Raw genomic sequence first — 24,206 nt, forward strand, 5'->3', positions numbered from 1 at the left:
ATCACTCTGGAGTGCTGCTTGGGCATCAGAGAACAGGCTGTCACTGGTAGCAGAGAAGTTGCCACTCTTGCCAAATGGCTCAATAGTGGATTCCTGCAGCACATTAGGTGAACTTACCACCCATTGTGGATTGAACAAGCAATGGATTGCTGATGGAAAAAATAAGCCACTGTGTAGGAAGTGGTCTGAATTCAGTTGACATGAGAACTCATTGTGGTTAATTACCCTTGATGGGTTTTGCTGTCAAGCTTACTTAGTCTTTCTTGCTCTCCAAGTTCCCTCAGAGAAAACCTCACTGCATAAGATAGTACCATTATAAGACTACTACTACTTCTCCTCCTCCTCCTCCTTTCAGACATGCAACTGGTGGGATTTAATGCTCCTTTTGGCATTCCTTGATCAGAATCTTCTTCACCTTTAGCACAATCTGGAATAAAACATACAGGTTTCATAAGGTCCCAGTTCATTTTACCAGTTAGGAACTCTTTACTCCATGGCTTTCCCACCAAATGTGGCTTAGATCAGGCTCCATTAATCTAAATATCTGGATTGTTTCACTCATTGCTGCCACCTCTTCCTGCTACCCCCACCAAGTGGCTGTCTGTGGTTGCAAAATCTTCTGTTCCCAATAGCATGGAGATTTGAGAGGGGAGATCTTGTCCTTCCTGTTTTTACTTCAAGGTCAGGCTTTCCCAATAACAGCTAGATAGTACTAGCTTGCTCTGTCCTATGGCAGATTTAAAAATGGCCAAGATTGACACAAAGGCTTTGGCACTGCAGCTTGTTGTTGTGTCCCATCCTATCCTCCAAACCTTCTTCTCTACTTCTGGGCAAATTTCCTTCCTTGCTCCCACAAGGAATAGGAAGGTTCCAACAGCAGGGCTGGTGGAACATGCTTGAGAGATCTTATGTATGCCACCTACATATGGGTTGGCAAGCAAAAAGGACAGAGCCACCAGAACACTGCTGTGAACTGCATGAAATTTGACCACACCCCAAAGGGACTCCATCCCAACATCTTATGCTTTGTCTGAACTGGAGTAGCATAATAATGAAGAGAATGCACATTGAGTTATTTATTTATTTATTAAAACATTTCTATGCCGCCCCATTTGCCAAAGCCTCGGGGTGGCTCACAACATAAATTAAAATACAAGAGATAACAATATAAAATAAGTCACCCTGGCCAGATAAAATAAGCAAATAATATTAACAATTAAAATGACGCTTAAATAAAAAGGTCTTCGCCTGGCGCCGAAAAACAAATAACGACGGCGCCAGGCGGACCTCTCTGTGGAGCGCATTCCATAGATTGGGCGCCACCGCAGAGAAAGCCCTCCTCCGAGTACCTACCCTCCTAATTTCTTTCACGGAGGGTTCCTGGAGAAGGGCCTCTCCCACAGATCTCAAGGGGCGGGCAGGCGTATATGGATGTAAGCGCTCCTTCAGGTAACCAGGACCCAAGCCGTTTAGGGCTTTATAGGTCATCACCAACACCTTGAATTGGGCCCGGACTTCAATGGGAAGCCAGTGAAGCTGACGGAGGACTGGAGTCATGTGAACATAACGCCCAGTCCCTGTCAGCAGCCTGGCAGCTCTATTTTGAACCAATTGAAGTATCCGGACCGTCTTCAAGGGTAGCCCCACGTAGAGTGCGTTACAGAAGTCAAGGCGGGAAGTCACCAACGCGTGTGTCACTGTTGCCAGGCAGTCGTACTCCAGGTAGGGGCGCAGCTGATGAATCAGCCGAAGCTGAAGGAAAGCGCTCCTCGCCACTGCTGTCACCTGAGCTTCCAATGAAAGCTCCGGGTCGAGGAGCACTCCCAGGCTGCGGACCTTGTCCCTAAGAGGGAGTGCAACCGCATTCAGGACTAGGTTCAATTCACCCTCTCCGAAGCCCGATCCGCCAACCAACAGGACCTCCATCTTGTCTGGATTGAGCTTCAGTTTATTGGCCCTCATCCAGCCCATTACCTCGGCCAGGCACTGGTTCAGTACAGCCACTGCCTCACCTGGATTGGTGGAAAACGAGAGGTAGAGCTGGGTATCATCAGCGTACTGATGATTCCACAGCCCACACCTCCTGATGACCTCTCCCAGCGGTTTTATGTAGATGTTGAACAGCAAAAGGGACAAAATGGACCCCTGCGGTACTCCATGGCATAGCTGCCATGGTGCAGAGCCGTAGTCCCCCAGCACCACCTTCTGGAACTGGCCATTGAGATAGGAGCGGAACCACTGCAAAGCAGTGCCTCCAACCCCCAATCCCGCTAGCCTATCCAGAAGGATGCCATGGTCGATGGTATCGAAAGCCGCTGAGAGGTCCAGGAGAACCAACAGGGACGCACTCCCCCTGTCCTTCTCCCTGCACAGGTCAGTGTACCGTGCGACCAAGGCAGATTCAGTACCGTACCCGGGTCTGAAGCCGGACTGAAATGGGTCCAGATAATCAGTTTCATCCAAGAGTGCTTGGAGTTGTCCCGCCACCACCCGCTCTAACACCTTGCCCAGAAACGGGATGTTGGCCACTGGTCTATAGTTAGTGGCCATCTCTGGATCCAGTGACGCTTTCTTCAGGACCGGTCAGACTACCGCCTCCTTTAAAGGGGCAGGCACCTGACCCTCCTTCAGAGAAGTGTTAACCACTTCCAAGATCCAGATCCCAATCCTGTGCTTGGAATTATTTATTAACCAAGATGGGCAATAGGGTCCAATAGTTAGAAAGTCCCTGGTTTATAAGCACAGCTCGGCCATTAATTTAAGGTATCTTCTTAAACAAGCCACTATTTTCACAACATCATTTCTCTGTGATAATAATAATAGTGGCTTATTATTATTATAACATTTCTATGCCGCCCCTTGCCGAAGCCTCGGGGCGGCTTACAACACAATAAAATACATTGAAATACAATAGCACATAATAAATTACCATGGATTGTTTCTGGACAATCAGTTTAAGTAAATTTACAAAAGTTTGTATCCTATTTTTTATTACTATCTATTTGGTCTCTATATATCTATTCTTTTCACACACACACCCAAGTTTGTAAAATATTTTTACATTTTTACTCACCATAGGTAACCATTCAAGGAACTTTTTGAGTGCTATTATTATAATTTTTAAGATAATATATTTTTATTTATTTATTTATTTATTAAAACATTTCTATGCCGCCCCTTGCCGAAGCCTCGGGGCGGCTCACAACATCGAATAAAATACACAATAAATTAAATTAAATAAATATATGGCATTACTGCCCTCCAGATGTTTTAGATATAACCCCTCCCCCAGATAGCATGGCTAATGATCAGAGATAATGGGAGTTGTAGTCCAAAACATCTGCAGAGTGCCAGATTCCTTACACCTTCCTACTCTTACTGTCCACTAGATGGTGATCAAATACCAGAGGTTTTTAGCCAATTGCAGATTTGTTTGAACTTGCCATCTCTGGATAAGATTTTGCTTTACTTGATTACAGACAGGCTTTTATAATCAAGAATATTAATGCTCACACAATGAATTGATGTTATATATATTGTTTCTTGATAATTGCTGCATTTGATGTGCTAAAGTAATTTAATCCATCAACCTGGACAGAAAGAAAAGTCTGCACACAGAGATGGGGAGTGTTGGGCCAACCACATCCACTGCTTGTTGGGTAGCTTCCTGCTTTTTGTTCTTCCCCCCTCCCCATTCTGAATTGTCTCTCAGAAAACCTAGTTGCTGGCAGTAAAAGCGCGCGCGTGCGTGCGCTCTCTCTCTCTCTCTCTCTCCCTCTTCCCTCTCCTCCCCCCCCCCCCCCCCCCCCCTCCCCGTGTGTATGTGTGCATGCGTGCTTTGGTCCTGCTCACTACTGAAATGCAGTCCTGGAGAGCTTCTCCAAAATGGAATTTAGCTCTCACACTGAACCGTTCCTCAGCCCTGCCTTAACATGTTGAACTTTGCCACACACTGGTTTTCAGTCAGTTTTCCAGAGATATTATTGGGTGGGTTCCTCACCGTAAGGGCAGACAAACTTCCGCAAAAGACAGCTTTTCCACTGCTTCTCAGATATGCAGCTGCATATTTCATTCTCCATCCTCCCTTTATAAACTTTCCTTCTAGACAGGCCTTTGAGCTTATCTAAATAAGGTACATTGCCAGGTCAGGAATGGAGATGCCATAGGATTTCTTATATTCTGGTCTTTATGCTTCCCTTTCCACTCACTGAAATGTCTCAATTACTTGTCCTCCAAGGCTGCATTTGTGAAATGAGGAAGCAGCTGACATGGCCCATTCTTCAATGACTGCAAGGGGACAGGGGATAAGAACCGGGGGTCATAGCAATGCCTATGTCTTGAGGAGGGAGACCCTGAACAGTCCTGTTATCTGGGGCACTCTTCCAAGGAATTGCTCTTTATATATATATATATGTTTAGGGCACAATCTTATGTGTGTTTAGACAGGAAAAAATTGTAGAACTTTCCGGACTCCACAGCTAGACATGTGTTCAAGTCTTTCAGACTTTTACTTTAGAAAGATTGTGATCAGTGTATCAGTGATTCTATGCAATACTGGCTAAACATTACTGACTTCCCTCTTTCAACTGTTGATCAGTTGGTGAGTATTTGAGATAGTAGCACCAATTACTTTGTAAAATAAACTAGTTTTGTCTTAGCAACTGAAGTCCAAGCAGTCAAGGATCTATTTATTTACTGATAACATTTTTATGCCGCACCCATCGCAGAAAGCCTTGGGGCGGCTTACAAGGCAGATAAAACATAAAATAGGATAACATTAAAAATTCAGAGTATCTCGGCCATAATTTAAAACCAATAAATAAGAACAACAAATTAACAATTAAAATATTTAAATTAAAAGGTCTTGGCCTGGCGCCGAAAAACAAATAACGACAGCGCCAGGCGGACCTCTCTGGCATTCCATAGGTGGGGCACCACCGCAGAGAAGGCCCTCCTCCGGGTATTCACCCTCCTAATATCCTTCACAGAGGGCTCCCGGAGAAAGGCCTCCTCAGCCGATCTTAAGGGGCGGGAGGGCATATATGGACGCAAGCACTCCTTTAGATAACCAGGTCCCAAGCTGTTGAGGGCTTTATAGGTGATAACCAACACCTTGAATTGGGCCCGGACTTCAATGGGGAGTCAGTGAAGCTGACAGAGAACTGGGGTTATAGAGAACAATGCCCAGTCCCCATCAGCAACCCCGTCAGCAACGCCCAGTCCCCGTCAGGATGTACCTCTTTTAATTCACATTTATGTTTGCTATGTTTTCAGCAACACTACACCAAATGTATAAGGGGGGCACACACAGTGCTTCCCAATTACACTGGGGGAAATCCTAACTGGCTATAGGTCCCCAGTATATGTTCATTGCATGTTTAAGGGCACAGCCTGGCTTGATTACTTCTTATGCTTACCATGTGAAGACACTACTTTAGTGTAGCAGCAAGTCTGAAGTTTGCCATTTGCCTGTGTTCAGAACTGAAAACCTTCTGTCTAGCTTTACTGAGATAGGCATTTGTTCTGCTGCATGTGAAATGTACTGTTGCCAAGAAGCTGGATACTGGCAGAATGTCAGTGCAGCTTTATTGTCATTTGTCATGTGGATGCTGATGTATTTGGACACTCTTTTACAGTGGAATAAAACTCCTACTAGCATATGCTGGCTTCTAAATCCATTTAGTGGGGGGATGTTTTCAATTGTACATTACTTTATACATTTTTCCATCTACTTATTACAATATTCATTGTAATTTTTTTCAGATTAAGAAAGCCTACAGACAGAAGGCTCTGACTTGCCATCCAGATAAAAATCCAGATAATCCAAAAGCAGGTACAGACAATCTTCATAGAAAGTGTCAGCATTCCAACTTTTATTGACACCCATTTGATCACTAGGAGTGACTTGGTTTATCCAGATTTCATCTCTTGATTTTTTTTTTTTTTTGCCTAACCATTTCTATGTATTTTTACATAAGTACTTTTGATACATAAGGAAGTGTATACATTATGGAGAACTTTTTCCAAAAAGCTGAGCTGGAGTATATAGGGCAGTCTTTCTGGCTTATTTATGTGACCAATTATTTATTTCATTTCTATACCTTCCATTTGCTAAAGCTTCCTGGGAGGTTTAGTTGTACTAAAAGAATCCTTTAAATGTTTTGCCTGTTTCTAATTTAATTTCATTTGAAATAATTGGGTCATATTCTGTACTAGTTGAATTGGTTGCTGATTTATTTGACTCAATTTAGAATACTGATCTTCATCTTTAAAGTCCTAAACAACTTGAGACCAGGTTCAATGAAGTCCATCCATGCCCCACACATTTATATGAATCTGCCCAGGTCCTATGACCAGCCTCAGAGGTTCTGCTCTGCTGTAAACAACCATCAGTCGTAAGGCAAGAGGGACTGAACTTTCTCAGTAGTGACCCCACATCTCTGGAACTCCCTCCCCCAGGAAGATATATCATCACCTCAATTATGACTTTTACACAGGTTTTTAACATTTCTTTTGCTTAGATTTTTATTGATGTGTTTATGCTGCTTTTATGTTATAGTTGCTTATTTTTATATGTATTGTTTGATATGTTAGTTGTTAGGAGCTACTTTGATAGGGTTGTACCCTTGTAAAGCCTTCTTAAACAAACAAACAAACAGGACCCCCGATGATGGAAAGTTCTGAAATGGATTTTTAAAGCCCTGATAGGTTTTCTTGAAATAAGTATTTTTCCCAAGAATACAGAGGAGAGCAGAAATCTTTTGAAGTTTACAATGATTTTTAAAGTAGCTGAGGTAGTACCCAAGGGAGTGTGACTGCCAAGGGTAGTACATCATGGGATTGCTGTTCTGAATAACTGCAAACTGAGAAATCAAGTCAGCAGTTTATTTCCAATAAAGGCTAAACCATTCTTTAAATGGTGGAAATTCAAGTCTGGAAGTATATCTTTATGGTGGTGGATTAGCTTTGTCCCATACTATAAAATCCTTTACTCAGACCAATTTTATTCCTATTTCTCCAGGAATTCTATGAGCTTTCCTATCTTGTTGTATGAATGTTTTCATTTCTTGTTCCCTAGCTGAACTCTTCCATCAGTTGTCTCAGGCATTGGCGGTTCTAACAGATGCAGCAGCAAGGGTGAGTTTTCTAATTCCGTATAATAACTGCAACCAGAGCATTTGGTGCCTCTGCCCTTGGACACCAGTGACTGGAGGTAAAACAAGCCTTTCAGGGCTTTCTTTCAGCTATTCCTCTATGGGCAGTGCACAGGTTGCTTCAGGATAGGGGCCTGTCTGCTCATGTGTGGAACTTCTCTCAACAAGAGTGTGATTCTAAACTGTGAGGAACTGAGGCTGGGTTGTACCTGCATGGAAAGAGTGCTCTTGTACCAATAATTTATCTTGCACAACAGGTGTTTAAGAAATCATGGGTGGAATGCAGTGCTGGCATTATGCTAGTGATGTCTGGTCCGGTTGTTACAAGAGCATGAGTAATGGTAGCAAGGCTGTCTCTGTCCAGGAATAAGCTACTATACTAGCCCAAGCTACTAAAAGACAGGAACTAAGATGTACATTTCCTGCTCTTGATTTAATTGTTTGTTTGTTTGTTTATATATATATATATATATATATATATATATATATAAATAAAATAACAGGGAGGGAGGGAGGGAGATGGCCTGGTGGGTCCTTTCATTTGTTCTGTTAATTGATAGTATTAATTGATAATGGCGCTTTTTTAAAAATGGTGGGAAAGTTTAAACTATTTTATTCTTGCTTGGTGGCTTTATATGAGTTCCTTGTCTCTATTCAATCTCTGTATATTTTCTAAATTAGTGGTCATATGGGATGGAAAAGATTTTAGGTTTTGATCAAATATTGGGTTCTACAATACAAAATTTAGTATGAAGAATTATAGGCTGAATCCCAAAAAAGAATGTCTACATGAAAGAGGACTATATGTTTAGCTGCTGCTGAAGACACAAGCTGCAATTTCAGTGGCTAGCTTCTTCAGCAGTGGAAGCAGTTGTGGCAAGAAGCAGCAAGCAGGGCTCTTGCACTTCCCCTGTACCTGTGCAGGACCATTCCTTGGATTCTAGTTATATATAGTATTCCTAAGCAAAACTAGGTCCTTGCAGGTATGATGACATTCAGTGTCACTCAGACCATTCCCTACCTCTAATAATAACATTCAGTTGAGTCAGAAATCTAAAATGGACTTTATCAGTGAGTTAGATGAGTACTTGGAAGTAAGTATTGTCCATTTTTGTTGTTCTTATTTCACTATTTTGTATATGAAGAATATTTATTCATTTGCTTATTTGTTTTCTATATCACCCAATAGCCAAAGCTCTCTGGGCAGTTTACAGCAGCATTTAAAAAATACAATATAAAACACACCATGTAGAAAACATCATAAATAGTTTGCAATACAATACTAGCTGAAGCTGGTAGGAGGCACTCTGAGCCACTGAAGCCACCTGTGCCTCAAGTGACAAAGATGCCTCAAGGAGCACCCCCAAATTACAGTTCTTCCTTCATTTCACATTTCCTTGGGTGACCTTTCATTGCCTCTGTTTTTGATTATAGATATTTAGATGCTTAGGACTATTAGACATGTTTGTTAATATCAAATGATAAGCACAAACAGATTTTGAATGCCCTGACAACTAACGAATCTTTGTTGCTTAGCATCATTACTGCAACACTTTCTTTCAATGTATTCTTCTTGTAATCTTATTAATAGGCAGCATATGATAAAGTGAGGAAAGCCAAAAAACAAGCAGCAGAAAGGACACAGAAACTTGATGAAAGGAGGAAAAAAGTCAAGCTTGGTATGCTAATCTCACTATTTCACATTGGGAATAAATGCCAGGATATTGGGAACCTTACCCTTGCTTCATTTCAACAATGCATTTGTTTCCATGAAAGTTATTTACAGATATGAGATGGTATCTGTTACATGTATATGTAGCACTGGGAGAATGGGTGCCACGAGCAGAGTTTCATCCTGTTCCAAAACATTTGGGTTTTGTTAATTTTGTGGACTTGTTTGCAACAGATCTTGAAGCCCGAGAAAAAGAAGCCCAGTCCCGGGTTAGCAAGGAGGAAGAGATCCAAATAACTAGGACATTAGAGCAAGAGGTAAGGATACCATATCAAACAAAATAATTTTGTGCCAGAGGTGTGGGGAGGGAGCATTCACACACAACAGTCATGTTGAAGAGGAGAGAGATGGCGATACAGAAAGAAGCATGAAATAAATGATGTGGAGATTCTGTAGAAAGGGAAATATCTGAAATGAGGCTTTCAAAGGATGTGAAGAAGCAGCATGAAGGTATTTCTTTAAATCTTTAATAGCCCAATCCTATAACCTCTGGACAGAGTGTAGGATTTTTAGAGAGCCAGCTATAAGACTGGAAAGTTGCTTCTACCTCATAGCTGGGTCTCTTTGCTCAGCCTGCCCTCCCCACAGCCAGCCTGGAAAGAACTGTGCTGGCTCCATCGTTGAGTTTGCAGATATTGGGTTTAAGGAGTGGGGAGGGGAGGAGACAGGCACTCCTGTGATACAAAATATGCTGACCTATTGACCTCTTTCCCTCCTGCTCAGAGGCACTACATTTAGATGACTGAAATCAGCTGTTTTCCAGGGTGTGAGGAATGTGGGTGTGACATTTGCCTCCATGCTCCTACCACCCTATATAGGATGCCCCTAATTATCTTTGTTTGGACAGTTACAAACCTCTGGATTGGATTCCATCTTAAAAGTTATAGCTCAGTGGTTGAGCACATGTTTTCATGCAGAAGATTCCAGGTTTCAGTGTGTCTAAAAATCTGGAGAACTTCTCCCAACCAGTACAGAAAATACTAAGCTATATGACCTAAAATAAGGCAACTTTCCATATTCTTATTCTACTCTAAAAATACTTTTCAGTTTGGTTGTTGCTGATATGCAGACTATGGATCCAGATAGGCCATTTCTTATTTCTTACTCAAAAAGTTAAGGAATAGATTGTTTTATTAAAGACACTTATCTTAGCAATGTTTGCCTTCTGCATCTCTTCCCAGATCCTAAGATTACGTGAAGAGGGATCCCGGCAGTTGGAAGAGCAACAAAGACTCATTCAGGAACAAATCCGGCTTGAGAAAGAACAGCGAGTACATGGTAAGGCTAGGCAAGTTCAGAGTCTCTGACTTCAAAATGTCCGGGCACTTCTCAGACTACATTCTTGGATGCTCAGAGCCACTTTGCTTTTGTTGTGCCAGAGTATATTTCATATGAAAATCACCCCTTTCTCCTTGCTTCTTTGTGAAGTTTTAATGACAGAATGCATTCTTTAGAAAACAGTCAAGTTGGCAGATCTACAACCCAATCCTATGCATGTCCAGAAATAAGTCCCTTTGAGTTCAATGGACTTACTTTTCAGTAAGCATTTGGGGTTCTAGCATTGCAGCTCTAGTCCCTTTTCTGGACTGTGTTATTTGTTTCTTATATGACTGCAAGCAGCTGACATAACCTTTTCAGTGGTGTGATTGAGTGGTGTTGCATTGTTAGCCCTAACAACGCTGCCCTAGTCTAAACCAGTGCTAGCCCAGCATCACTAGTATTTGCTAGCTCAAAGGTAAAAGTGCTAATTTATTGCTGAAATGTTGTGCTAATGCAAGAGCATTAGCATTAGTATCCTGGTTGAGGAATGCTGGGAGGTATAAGACTTTTTCTACCTAAACATGCATAAGATTGCATCCTAAATGTTTAGTAAAAAGAGATATGATGATTTATTCTCAAAATAGTTGTCATTGTATTTTTATTTTCATTTTCTTCTTCGAGGCAAACAAGATGGGTATGGACAGGAGGGCAAAGGAACACCCAAGCTCAAAGTAAGACATTCCCAAAAATGTGAGCTATGAAGAGAGATGAGCAACTAACTTATCATTCCATCAGTAGAAGCCACATGGATCGCCTCCAGCCTCCCAGATAGCTGGACTGCCTCTGGCATCCTCGCTGCTTACTGGAATTATCACTTACTTCACCTTAATGTGTTCCTTGCACTTTAATCTAGAATCTAGGCACTAGGATGAAGGTAATTAGAAGTTTAGTCTCTGTGACTTGGGATATTGACAGGTTGCCAGATGCTCCTTGATGTATGTAGTAATTGTCAAAAGTTCTATCAGGTTTTTTCCTGATACCTAGGGCTGCTTGTGTCTATTCATTTGTGGTGCAGATAACTCATTTTAGTATGTCTACAAATGTTGACATTTGAATCTGTTCTCTTTTTGTATCATAACTGTAAAACTAAATGGTATGTTCTGTTATATATTGCACCTGGTACACTGAACTGTGTGAAACTAATTTGTCACTTTCCCCCACTAGCTACGGTGGAAATGCAAGAAAGAAGATGACACCAAGGGAGGCTACTCGAGAGAAGTTCTCTTGCAAATGCTACAGAAGGTCCTGTTCCAACATGCTCCTTCAGTTTTGTTGGGTTTTACTAACACTGGCCACATCCATTTTGGCCACAAATCCACAGTAGGCAAATTCTGGATGACCATGAATGATGTATGCTGGTGTATGCAGGCTGTTTGCTTCTGCTTGCTTTGCCCTATAAGTGTCATTTGAAGTTGGGATTGTGACTTGTCTCATGGCCTTTACAAGTCAGGATTGGAAACCCGGGCTTGCTTTTGAATTACAAACCCTGGTGTGTTTGGGAACAGTTTTTCTTCTGAATTTATTTCCTACCTAAAAGGACCCTGGATTTGGACAGGATGCTAAACAAAATCATTCCTTGTATTTTTACCTATTTGTCCTGGTAGGAAGAACCAAGCAGGAGCAAATATTGCATGTACTAGCATGCAGTTTATTCACACAGTAAGCCATTCCATGCAAACACTGTCATTTTGTAAGAATAAGCCAAGATGGATGATACAAATTTATTCATAAACAAATGAATGACCCTCCCATTGTACTTGTAACTACTTTCATTCTTTTATTGCAAAAAAGAATGCCAATAAAAATGGTATTTATTTCTAAGCTGTTCCACAGCTGATATATTCCTATATAGCTTTTGATGGAATGATCTTGTCCTTTGTGACTATTAGTATTTTTTCAGCAGGTCCTAGGTTGATTTTAATCTGCTGGGCCCTACCTGATAGGGCTTTCCTCAGCTCTGAAAAGCAACATAATTTTATTGGAAAATTATTCAGAACTAGGCCGAGTGTTAACATCAGTCATTATCTCAAAAGAGTTTGTCATACTAAAAGATTTTTCTGGAAGTGTCTGATGTATGAGTACCTGTGAACTTTTATGTTGCCTGTGTTGCATTTCAGCCTTGGTGCAAACTCTGCTCAGTCCTTGATTTTTAAAAACTTTGGAGTTAGCATTCTTTAATATGTGTAAAAACATCTCAGCATAATTACCCTTCATCAATATTGTCCCTCATCCAACTTCACTGCTTTTGCCGTTTGTATTTTATGCAGATTTTGGCAAGAGATCTTGTATTTCCTCATTTAAGAACTGACCATATCTTCCCTAATCTGAATCTGTTTTTACCTTCTTGATTTTAACAGTATGGCGAGGTTCTCAATTTGCTGATTTCGAGCAGGAAGCCTGGGAGTGCGGTTGCAGAATTTGCCACAGTGAAAGCTGCTGTAAGTTTCTTTAACTTAAGAATTTTTCAGTGCATCAGAGTGGCTGTGCTTGTGCAAAAGTTATTCACTGAAATTTATTGATGAAGATAGCATAAGGTAGATAGTGATCCTGTGGGTTATCTTATTTTGGAGGACAAATGATTTCTATGGAGCAAAGATACTTTTTTATACAAAAGGGCATATTTAATGTTCTTTAGTACTGCCATTAAGAACAGATCCTCTTTAGCTGTCAAGCTGCTTCTTCCCTGAGCTGATGTAATATGTAGCAGAGGTGGAAGTTGCTGATACTTTAGCTGTTGAATCACAGAGACCCTTCCATAACGCTACAGCAAGTGTAGGTTCTTCCTTGGAGCTGGTATAAAAAGTAGAGTTTGTTCCCAGCTGTGCTGTACAGCAAAGGACATAGGACTGGCATCTCAGTAATTTCACAGAAGTAAAAGTATTACAGAAATTTAATATTTTTATAGATAATGCCCGTTCTAGTCTGAACTATGATAAACAAAAGAGATAATGGTAAAAACTTCTCCCATTTGCTACTGGAATCTAGGGACCATTACAGGGAAAATTACCAATAAATTCTAAAATACTGACCCTGGATTTATCAAAAATTTCTTTTGGTAGCAGGAGATTTTTTCTATATTACAAAGAGCTTTAGATGTGGAAAAAAATCTGCATCTGCAGAAGAATTTCCCTCCTTTTCCAAACTTTTTAGATAGGTCACATTTTCTTTGACGACATTGTGTGTGACATTGCATGCTTGTTCTAGAAATTCGAATTTCTTTTATTTACCTTGTGGGGTGGTTGACTCACAAGCTTTTCCATATAATATGGCACATCTTTGTATCACATACAGATTAATCAATATCTTATGAAGTAATTTGAAAGCCAAATTTAGGCAGTTTTTATATGTCCCATCTAACGCTATAGTTTAACTGCTTGACCTGACTCCTATATTTTGGAGTTCTATTTCGGGAACATGGATAAGTGAAATGAAGAGGATTATAATGGTAGCTGCTTGTATTTGTCAGGAGATGGCAGTGAAGCATGAAGTTGGCCTGATAAACAATCCTCTAAAAATTACCTGGCTAGAAGGCCAGCCACAGGGCAGCACGCTATATGCTGATGGCACTATCCAGCCACGAATATCCCAGGTAAGGGCAATGCCATCTATTCTTGCTGCACGTTATTGCTGTTTATTAAGTGATTATTTAACACTCTGTTTGAATTCTGCAAAGACCCAGTAAAGGCTGCTGCAAAATGTCCTTATTCCTTATCTTTGTTCCTTTGGCCAGGAAGATAGCCTATATGCAACTAAGACATTTAGAAGATTCCCATTAATGAATTTATTCTAACTAAAGCAAGTAGAAATTTGCCTTGATGTTAGAGTTAGCATCCTAATGTCTGACTTTTTTTAGTTTGTATATGAGTAAAGACAGTCCTTCACAGTGTTCTTTGTATTACGGTTGGCTCACTTGAAAAAGTAATAGATAAATCAATGCACAGTTGATTAAACCTGAGCTTTATTTATTATTTAATTATTTGAACATTTCTTTGGGAAGGGATGTACATGAAGATCTCTTTAGAAAAAGATTGGGGCGGGAGAGGCAGATAATTTGCCCACAAAAGGAAAGAATTTGTTATAGTGGTACATGTATGGCTATAGAGCAGGGATATTGAGCCTCAGGGGGCTGCATTCTAATAGTGGGAGGAGGATTTGGCATGTGTAACTGAGACCTGGCTGGACAAACAGGGAAAAGCTAGCCTCTCTTAGCTCTGCCTACCAGGGTACTTGGTACAACATCAGAAATGACTGGAGGGTGGTTTGCCATGGTCTATAGGAATTCCATCTCTTCCTTTCCAGGCTGGGATGTCCATCTAACTGCTGTTCTAGAGTGTTTGTACCTTGTGTTGGGCCAACAGGACAGATTGGCAATTCTGATTCATGCCATAACCCAGCAGTCTCCCTACCTGAGCTGACAAGAGATTGTTTCAGTAGAGATGTTGCGTTTTCCCAAGGCTGCTGGTCCAGGGAGATGTTAAAATCCATGTTCAGAACACCTTATCTGGGATAGCCAAGGGTTTCACGGACTCTGTGACAACCATGGGACTGTCCCAACATGACATTGGCCCAGTACACGCAGCAGGGCACATGCTGGATTGGTATTTTTTTGGATAGGCATGGAGATAGTGATCTGAAGATCGTGGACTTTGAATTGGTCCCTTTGTCATGTAGAAGGAAAAACTGAATCAGTTGATTAGACTAATAGCAAGTTTTCTCCTCCACAGGGGTGAGGTGATGTTCCACCCCTGGAGGCTAATGGATCCACATGGTTTCTTTGGGCTCTTTGGGTGTTTCTGACTGATATGGCTGGCAGTCCAATTGATTTCTGGAATACAGAAGTGACCCAGGCAGTTGACACAATCAGGCCTGAGTGCCCTTTCTGGGGTAGAGCTTATACAACTCCATGGTATACCCTGGAGCTGACAACAATGAAACAAAACTGGAGACAGTTTGAGTGCCAGTGGAAGACAATTCTTAGTGGATGCAATCGAACCCTGATAAGTGCTTATAGGTGAGTATACTTGGAGGCAATACTTCTCACTGCCTCTATGCAAGTGTTTCTGTTGCTCAGTAGAGCTCTCCAGGGTTGTCCAGTGCAGTGGACATCTTCGATACATTTGAGGCCCACTGCAATATATTTACTTGGCATTTCCAGGATAACATCTCTTGCATCTTTTGGGCTTTAGACTCCAGCATTGTTGCAGTGGAATCAGGTGAAATCCAGAGCACAGTCTGTTCAGGTTCTCTTGGATGAGTTCCAGTTAGCATGGCTGAAGGATGTTGGCAATGCACTTGAAAAGATTCTGCAACCACGTTTGTACTGGATCATTGCTTCCCTTGGCTAATAAAAGCAAGGAGGGAACACCCACCACCAATTCTGGCCCACTCTCATTGGCTGCCTGTATGCTTCTGAGTCCAATTCAGGGTGCTCTTTCTAACATGTACAGCCTTACATGGCCTCCATTGGTACTACAATACCTAACAGAACACCTCTCCCAATCACAAACTGCCTGTATACTATGACTGTGTTCTGGGGCCGGCTTCCAGTTGCCACTTTCAAGTGTAACTCAGTTAGTGGAAACAAAAAGAAGGTTCTTATCAGTGGCAGACCCTGAGTTACAGAACTAGCTCCTCACTGAGGCCTGCCTGTCGCCAGCCTTCATATCTTTTCAGAGCAGGGTTAAGACCATCCTCGGTGATAGGACATTTAATTAGTTTGATGTCGGAGCACTGTCAACTGCTGAACAGGTCTTGTGGCTTTATTTAAGTAAGCTATCGTAGCTTTTTACATTTGCTTTTTAAATTTTATAATGCCTAGTTTATGATGTTTTATTGTATTGTATGTAATTGTATTCTTACACTATTTTTCTGTGAACCACTTGGAGACCTTCAGCTATTGGGTGATATTGTAATGTTAATAAAAGGAGGGGCAAAATGACAGTATTTTAGCTTAAAGTTCCTACTGCCAGGATTAAAGCTCAGGAGAGGTTTTTTTTACTTTTAAGAATTTAGGGATGGAAGAGTTGCTGAAATGCTGGGAAACCACCAAATGATCGGTGGGAAGAGAAAGGGGACATAGCTAGCTAGGGTCCCCAGGATGGTCAGATTGGGACCTTGGGCCTGAGGTTCTACACCCCTGCTTTAGAATATAGATTTTGCTCTTCTGTTTCTTGGTGTATGCTCTTGCAGTGGACTCAAAGTTTTTTGGAATCCTGAGGAAAGCAATAAAGCCAGGTCCAGGTTTGCTTACAAGGAGATTTATTATTATTAAATTGAATAACTTACAAAGCATATATCATCAATTAATTCACACAGCCCCCATCAGCTGGAATGGACAAACAGTCCAAACCTACTGGAAGGAGTCCAAACAAAGAGGGGCTGTACCTCTGCTTGTTTACATCAAGACATGCATTATTAAAATTGTGTGTGCTTTAAAGTTACATGGTGCCTAGCTCTACTAACTGGTACCCTAAGCAGCAAGGTCATGCTGTGGCTGATGGGAATAAGGGAAGCCAGTATGCGTGGAATGCAAGCTTGTTAGCAAGCCTGATAAGCAAGCACCTGCTCATTATTTCTCATGATGCTACGTGCCGTCTTTGCCAAGAGGACCCTGCCAAGTGATCTAAACCAGGTCAGGCAAGATAGGAGATACTGTGGTGCCTCATACTTTGAATTTAATTCACTTCAGGAAGCCATTTGAATGCTGGATTGTTCAAAGTCCAAAGCAATTTTCCCCATTAGAAATAATGAAAATTGAATTAATCCATTCCCAGACCCTAAACAATACCCATTTTGGTAAACAGCAAATATGACCTCCTGAAATGAATTAAGTTCAAGGTTACATATGAGGTGTGATCAAAAAATATGAATGTTTACATAAAGAAGAAAATATTACAGTAAAAGACAGTAAAAGACAGTATTAATCCCACTCAAAATACTCCCCCTCGCTTTGAACACACTTACCCCAGCACTGTTGTGGCTGGCTCAATGTCCCGAGTTGATTTAAGATGAATTGATTCAAGATGAGACAAATCAATTCAAGTCAAGATGAATCAATTCAGGACATCAAGGCTTTTGTTTTCTGCTTGGGCACACAACCAATGACATTTTTGCTACAACCACATTTTTTTCATTTTGCTTGCAGTTTGAACCTAGAAGCATCATTCGAACTGTGGAGCAATTTTATCTCAACTCTAATGTTCAAATTCTGGATTGTTCAAAGTTAGAGTTGTTTCAACTACAAGGCATCACTGTACTGCTGGCCTATGAAGTTGGGAAGTTCCAACATTATTAGGGAAACTACATATTTGAAGCACTTTTTGCAACTTAGTTAAGTTAAAACAAACCTCTGGGATACGCTTTCTGAAATCTGGTTCTTCTTAAAAATTGATCTTATCTTCCTCAGATCCCCAAATGGGATCATTTGGCTTGTGGCACCTGTGTACTGAGCATTTATGAAGACCGGATGTTCTATGGTTTCCACGGATAGTGGAAGAATAATCCCTGTTCTGATTGCATTTTTTTTTTTTTTTGGCAGAGTGCAGAATGTGTCCTCAGAGTTTTGTTTACTTTGTATTAATGATTTTTCCTATTCGTTAAGGCAGCTAATTTTAGCTATGCACAAACTTAAAGAGAATAAAAAGAGTCCATTGAAGATCACTCAAACAAAAGACACTAGATAAATGGGACCAGGTGGAGGAGCGGGTAGTGGGAAATCAGTAAACACGACTTTAAACTGCCAGTTCTGTATCCTTATAACAACAGCTCTTGTGCTTCTGTAGGATGTGGAAGATGTTCCTAACCCTCAGCTAACCGCATCCTCTTCATTCAGTTATTAAAAACAAGAACCACGGTTTCTGTTGCCACAGTTTGACCTCCTTTTCTCAGTGCACGTGACCTGGATACCTTTTCCAGTAGTGTGTAGGTGAGAAAGGAGCTGTTGCGTACTTAATGAGCAGGTATTCTGGCAGCTTTTCAGGGGTGGCTATTATTTGTGTGTGTTTTTATTTTGCTAGCTAGTTCCTTGGTACTTAATTCCAAATGTCAAGTCCTGAGAAACTGCCTCCCAATCTCCTTGACGTTTCCTTTGGTTGGGTGGCTTTACCCAGGATGCACTTGCAGCTCACTATGAAAGGTGGCTTTCCTGTCTGACTCTACAAGGCTCTGTATTTACAACCAGAATGATTGTAATGATTTCTTCTCTTCGTATGATTTCTTCCCTTCGTAATGTAGACATTATTGTCACAAATAGTCCCCATTTCAATTGTTGGAGTTAAGTCTCTTGTCTGAAAACTGGGCAGCGACAGCTGATTCCAACAGAAGCTTTTGTTTGCATTTAGGTAGTAGAATGTTGGCTTTCATATCTTGCTTCTTTTGAAATCTCTGGCATGTGATTGGGTTTGTCTTGGCTTGTTTCCATCATAAAAGCTTCTGACTGGGAGGCCATCATCTCTGCCTGCTGCACAGGATTAGTATGTCTGAGCTGAGAGGTATAAAAAGCTGGCAGCAATAATTAAGGGCATAACTCTATTGAGGAGAGAGTTTTGAACTAATCAAATAGAAGTCTTATGCAGTCTACTAGACTGTAGAAGTTGGACTGCTTTGTCCTGAAATTTTTCCTAATTATGTGGTCCATTCACAAGTTGTTGTTTCCAAACATTACGAAATATATTAGTATGGACAAGTTCATGTACCTGATACAGATGTTCCAATGGGTTTTCAGATAGAAAGGATAAAATGGATATAACTTTCAGGCTGAAAGAGGGTAGAAGTCAATGTTTTTTAATGAAAGTGATTTATACCTTGGCCAGTTGGCATAGCAGAAGAAGATACATCTTGTCAGCAGCCATGTTCCCAAGCTGTGTTGGTTGCATAAAATGACATTATTTTAAACTTGAGGTACATTTGATAACAAAAACCATGTCTATTACATTATGTACCATATCCTGAATTCTCAAGTAGGACAGCTGAATTCTGCGGCATGTGTAAAACAAATGAAACAATTATCCATAATTTGCTCAGTTTGGACAATTTTCTAAACTCACAGCACAAACTCCAGTGATAATCCCCCTCAAGGAGCTTGAAAATAACCTTTGAAGCTACATTCCTATTATTATACAAAGATTTCAAAACTGTTAAAAGATTTATTCTGAGCCAAGCATAGATGCTGGGCAGTATGCCTCGAACACCAAGCCTGTAACTGTCAGAGTTCAAATAAAATTAATGCTTTGATACAAAATCATTGTCTTACTGTTGTGATAAACAACTGCATTGGTTCATCACCACCCTTCCTCCTCTGTAGCCTCATTTATTCCTTCAGTTGAGGATGTTAGCACTTTCCACATAATTCTCCTTGAGTTCCCAGTTGATGGAACTTGACTCTATATCAGGGGTCTCAAACTCAACTTACCTGGGGGTCACTGGAAGTAGAGTCTGGGTGAGGCTTTGCTGCATCAAGTATTCCACCACCGCGGTGGTGGTGGGCCACTCATCCCGCGGCTGGCCCGAGCGCTGCCAGCGCTTTGAAGGCCGCAGGACCCCTCCCCCGTGCCCCGTCTGTCCCGGCAATTGGCCCGTGGGCCGCGAATTTGAGACCCCTGCTCTACATGCTTATAATCTGATCTTCTCTTTCTCCTTTCCACTAATCCCTTTCTCCATAGTCTTTTAAAGCCAAATCTCTTGATTATATCTTTATAGTTTAGTATCCATCTCAGATTGTTTCCTTATCTGTAGCCTTAAAAGCTTGCAAGAGTTCTAGTATACTTTGGTGGTAATCACAAAACTTCCATCTGCCTTTGGGTTCTTTTGGTTTTTTAATCCTGTTCATGTCACTGCATATGCCTGCAAGCATTCCAGTTCATAGCTATAAAGCTGCCCTACTCTTGAAATCTTCTAAGCTCCTCTGCTTCCTGAGAGGCCATAGTTTCCAGCCCTTCCCAATGTGTTGACAGATGTGGGGATGGGGACAGATTTGGGCATTCTGGGCTCATGTTGGGGGGCTGTGGATCTGCCAGTTAAGCTCCCCCTTTCCCCAGTGCATCCTTTCCAGGCCCCCAAACTGCAAGACCTGCAGCTAGTATAATTAATTCCTTTAAAACGAAGGGTTTTTTAAACTTTAGACAAAGAAACCAAAGAGGTAAAAAGCTGCTCCACTTCTGGCTCTTTATCTGCTGGAATTGGGAGTTTTCTACACGTGGTAATGGATCCACCACAGATTTCCCCCCAGTGCAGCAGTGTTCCACCATTCTGCTAATAAAAAAGAATGTCTCCTGTTTTGTCATCCTGATGCATCTAGAAAGAAACATCCTGTGTGCCAACTAACCTGTTTGTTGGCATGCTTCTTGAGATATGCAATGGAGGACATTCATTTTTTTGTGTCTGTTAGGGTGAGGATCATTTACTACAACATAATCAGATTAAGCAGGCATCATTGCTGATTGTGGTTAGTGATAGCCACTCTCTTGGCATTGGCAACTGGACAAAATTGCTGTCATTTTGACTAGAGTGGGAATCACCTACAAGCTAGTTGAGAAGTCATGCTGCTGTACTTTGTTCAATGGCAAGAGTAGGCAACGCACTGTCCCGTAGATGTCTTGGATTACAACTTCCATAAACATGGCCGGTGATCAGGAGTTGTGCCAGTTTCTGACCAAAACACCTGGAGCTTGTCTCTCCCTGCTGTGGAGTATAGGATGCCTTGCATTTCTGAAAGGCTCTTCACTCATGAAATTAACCTGAGGAAATAAATAAATCTTACATTCACTCATAATGTTCAGCCAGAAGCCGAAGCAAAGGGAAGTGTCCCTGGTTAATTAGGAGGTTTGGGCATACTTCAGTTTTATCTTGATGGCACAGGTATGCAGAAGTGGGTGGAGTTCAGCATTCAATGCAAACTTTAGCTCTACTGGAGGCCAAACTACCTGACATTTGTCACATGTTTAAACAAACATACTTAAGCCAAATGCTCTTATTCTGGAGAAAAAGGAGGCTGCCAGACCCTGATCTGAAGTGTTCCCAACTTAGATCAAGGTCTTGTATTGGTTTTTGTCTGAAAATTCCCTCCTGCTTGCATTTTGCCCCCACAAGTGCTCTTCACTACAAGTAGCATCATTGGGAGCAAGTAGCAGTGAAAACTGAGGTAATTTTTAATAGAAAACCAGTCCAAGTCTCAAATGGAGCCCCTTGGCTGCTCATGCTCCAGAATAAAAGCAGGCAACTTAAGCACACTTGTGATAGTAAGCAAGGATGTATGTCTGGAAATCTCTCTGTATCAGAGAAGGGCAGCTTGTGGCTCTAGGGCTGCCTGTGGCCCTCAGCCTAATTTCAGAAGTTCTCTACATATAATTAGTGCAGATCTCTTGCCAGTGCATTTGATGGCATCCCCCTGGGCAGGAAGAATGGAGAGAGAGAGAAAGTGTTGGAAGAAAGGAAAAATAAATAGGAGATCCATCTGTTTGGGGTTCTGGCTGTGCCCATTGCTAGCTTTGGCCAGCTCCTGAATGTAGCCCTCCACAGAGAAAAGGTTGCCTGTGCCTGTGCTACATGCAAATAATGCCGTTGTAAAGTTGCTTCCAGACAGAGGGCTCCTCGCACTACCAACCAAACAACCTTTTTCTGCTTAATTGATGTTCTGTGGCAACAGAAAGGACAGACGAGATGTTGCGCAAACACAGGAGGATCTTTGGTTGCTGCGCTGTGGGTTTGGTCTTCTGGTTCTGTGGTGCAGAGCACTGACTGCAAGGCTTCCTCAATGACCTTTTGTGCTCTTCCAGCAGCCGTAATGCGAGCTTCTCCAGTCACACTGTGTTAGGTGAATGTTTGCCAATCAAAATTACAGGAAATGCAAAGAATATATAGTAAATACTTTTAATAAGAACTAAAATTGATATTCTCTTCACATTTTACAGTGGTTTGTTCATAAGATGTTGCAGAAGCAGTTGTAATATAGCTCCTTTCCCTCATGATGAATATTAATAGAAACAACAATTGCTTTACAGTATAGCTTTCCAACATTTTAAATATACCCATTAGTTAGAATTAATGAGGGAAATATATGCTGACACAAAGGAAGATAATCTTCATATAATGTATACTTAAGCATAGTTCAAAGCTCTGTATCTTAAGTAGTTTCATGTGTAGCAGCATTGGTTTTGGGATACTAGATAACTTAGGCAGTTGCAGTATGATCCAGACTAACACACATGTTCCTTCTATTGTATCTCATGTAGCATCATACAGACCCCACTCTTTTGCACATATTGCACATAGAAATTCCTTTATGGCCCAAATTAACCAAGCATCTTGCCTGCTCATCAGAATTTGGAGCAGGGCAACTCTTAGAAAAGTTAGAAGAATGAAAGTGGTATTAGTTTCCAACAGGTGGTACACTCATCTGCTAGTGTACTACAGCAGCCTGGCGAGAAAGGACAAGATGCAGCTTGGGATGTGTACCAGTGAGGAAGAGCCAGTATGTTTCATTCCTCTGTTTAAGCTAGAAATTTAGTTGTAAATTCTGTTTTCTGAGAGTCTGCAGAATATCTTCAAGGAGTGAAGGTCCCAGGTCCAGTGTGAAGGAAAGGAAGGGGTCTGATGGGTCAGGAAGAAGCTTACCATGCTGGGTGGTGGTTTCAGAGGACCACCAGTCCAATGCTTCCTCCTTACAAACTAGGTCCAGTGGTGTTTGAGTAGCCTTATGGGAATGGCGGGAAGTACTTGGAAAGCAAATGTCTGTAGAGGAAGAATTCGTGTGGTTGATTATGTTAGGGCAGCTGGCACTGTCCAGATACAGCCGAGGTGGCTTAGGTGGTGGCTGTGGCTTGGTGGCCAGGTTTTGCTCACTCTGACATGATAAATAATCTGATTTCCCTTTCAAGTCTCTTAGCAGCTCCTGTTTGTTGTATTGTCCATTGGTGTCTAGTGTTTGACTGTTCTGATTCAGGATGATGACTTGGTTGCCCAACTTCTTTTGCCTTCTGAATGAGAGACGCTTGAAGAAACCAGAGGATCTGATGGATCCTCTACGCCAGATGTCCCCTCTGCGCCAAGTGTCCATGGCAAGGAAAGCAGGAAAAGGCTGGTAGTTGGAAATGGCACAGTGGAGGCCAGAGGCCTTGGCCACAAGCTGACACAGTGAGGTTTCTTTCTTCCTTTACTTTCCTCTAGTTCCTGGAAGAGAAAATAAACAAACAAATAAACAACCCAGCATCTCCAAAAGACATACTCTTACCTATAAGCTGCACTGAAGAAACTGCACCCAAAATGCCTTCCATACCAATCTTCCCAGCCCAGAAAGTGTGCTAGGATTGCAAAACTATTTGAGCTGTTAAGATTTTAAAGCATTGGCATTTGAAATCCAAATGTTCAGAAGGAACATACAGAAATATATTAAGTAGTGTGATTTTAAAGCAGTCATAACATTTTGGGGAAGCCTTCCTCCACCTGGTATCCTTCAAATGCTTTGGACTTTAACTCTTAATAGTCAGGAATGCTGGGAACTGTAGTCCTAAATAGCTGGAAGGTATAATCCCTGTCAAAAGTATCTGCAGCGGAGAGATCTGTGGCTCAATCCTCCCAGTTGACTGTGATTGTGCACAGGATGGACCTTCCCCCTCTTACTCCCCTCCTATGCTTATGCAAAGCCTTAGTTCTTAGAGTGACTCCACTGCTAATGCCTGGATATAGTTCAGCCTGTTCAACTGTAGGGCTCTGTTTTAATTGCAGGGGTAACTGATATGGTAATCTCTGAGACTGACTTACTGACTGCTCCTCTTTCTATGCTGTATCTGCAGTCCTGCTTTTCTGTTGCTTCACAGTCTATTTCTTGATCCCTTTAGAATACTTTTGCCCTACTCTATCCTCCTGTAATTCTCCTTCTGGGTAGTCCTCATTTATACAATATCTTTCATAGCTTTTTGACATGCCATCCCACGACCCCATACCATTTTCCATCTTGCTGCTCCTTATGCTGCAAAAAGACATCATCAGCACACTTTCCTTTCTTC

At 41.5% G+C, this 24,206-nt stretch overlaps 2 protein-coding genes across 3 annotated transcripts in view; one reads left to right on the plus strand and one right to left on the minus strand.

Annotated features, from left to right (window-relative positions):
* Positions 1-24,206, plus strand: part of DNAJC17 (DnaJ heat shock protein family (Hsp40) member C17) — a 30,179-nt gene that overhangs the window by 2,410 nt on the left and 3,563 nt on the right. The window contains exons 2-11 of one of the 2 annotated variants that reach the window (XR_006415264.1): positions 5,764-5,833; positions 7,079-7,137; positions 8,746-8,833; positions 9,061-9,143; positions 10,068-10,164; positions 10,828-10,877; positions 11,371-11,448; positions 12,564-12,644; positions 13,673-13,795; positions 23,144-23,334. Coding sequence is in view for 1 of the 2 variants with exons in the window: in XM_044435629.1 (XP_044291564.1) it covers positions 5,764-5,833; positions 7,079-7,137; positions 8,746-8,833; positions 9,061-9,143; positions 10,068-10,164; positions 10,828-10,877; positions 11,371-11,448; positions 12,564-12,644; positions 13,673-13,795 (729 nt within the window). In the remaining variant the exon portion in view is untranslated. The remainder of the gene's footprint in view (positions 1-5,763; positions 5,834-7,078; positions 7,138-8,745; positions 8,834-9,060; positions 9,144-10,067; positions 10,165-10,827; positions 10,878-11,370; positions 11,449-12,563; positions 12,645-13,672; positions 13,796-23,143; positions 23,335-24,206) is intronic. The other variant, XM_044435629.1, reaches the window with a different exon arrangement.
* On the minus strand, positions 22,058-23,257 carry CUNH15orf62 (chromosome unknown C15orf62 homolog). The gene has a single exon (XM_044435630.1). It carries the CDS (start codon positions 23,255-23,257, stop codon positions 22,697-22,699), a length of 561 nt encoding a protein of 186 aa, XP_044291565.1. The 3' UTR covers positions 22,058-22,696.

This window comes from Varanus komodoensis, unplaced genomic scaffold, assembly GCF_004798865.1.
Source record: "Varanus komodoensis strain SLA01 unplaced genomic scaffold, ASM479886v1 scaffold3, whole genome shotgun sequence".
Taxonomy (NCBI): Eukaryota; Metazoa; Chordata; class Lepidosauria; order Squamata; family Varanidae; genus Varanus; species Varanus komodoensis.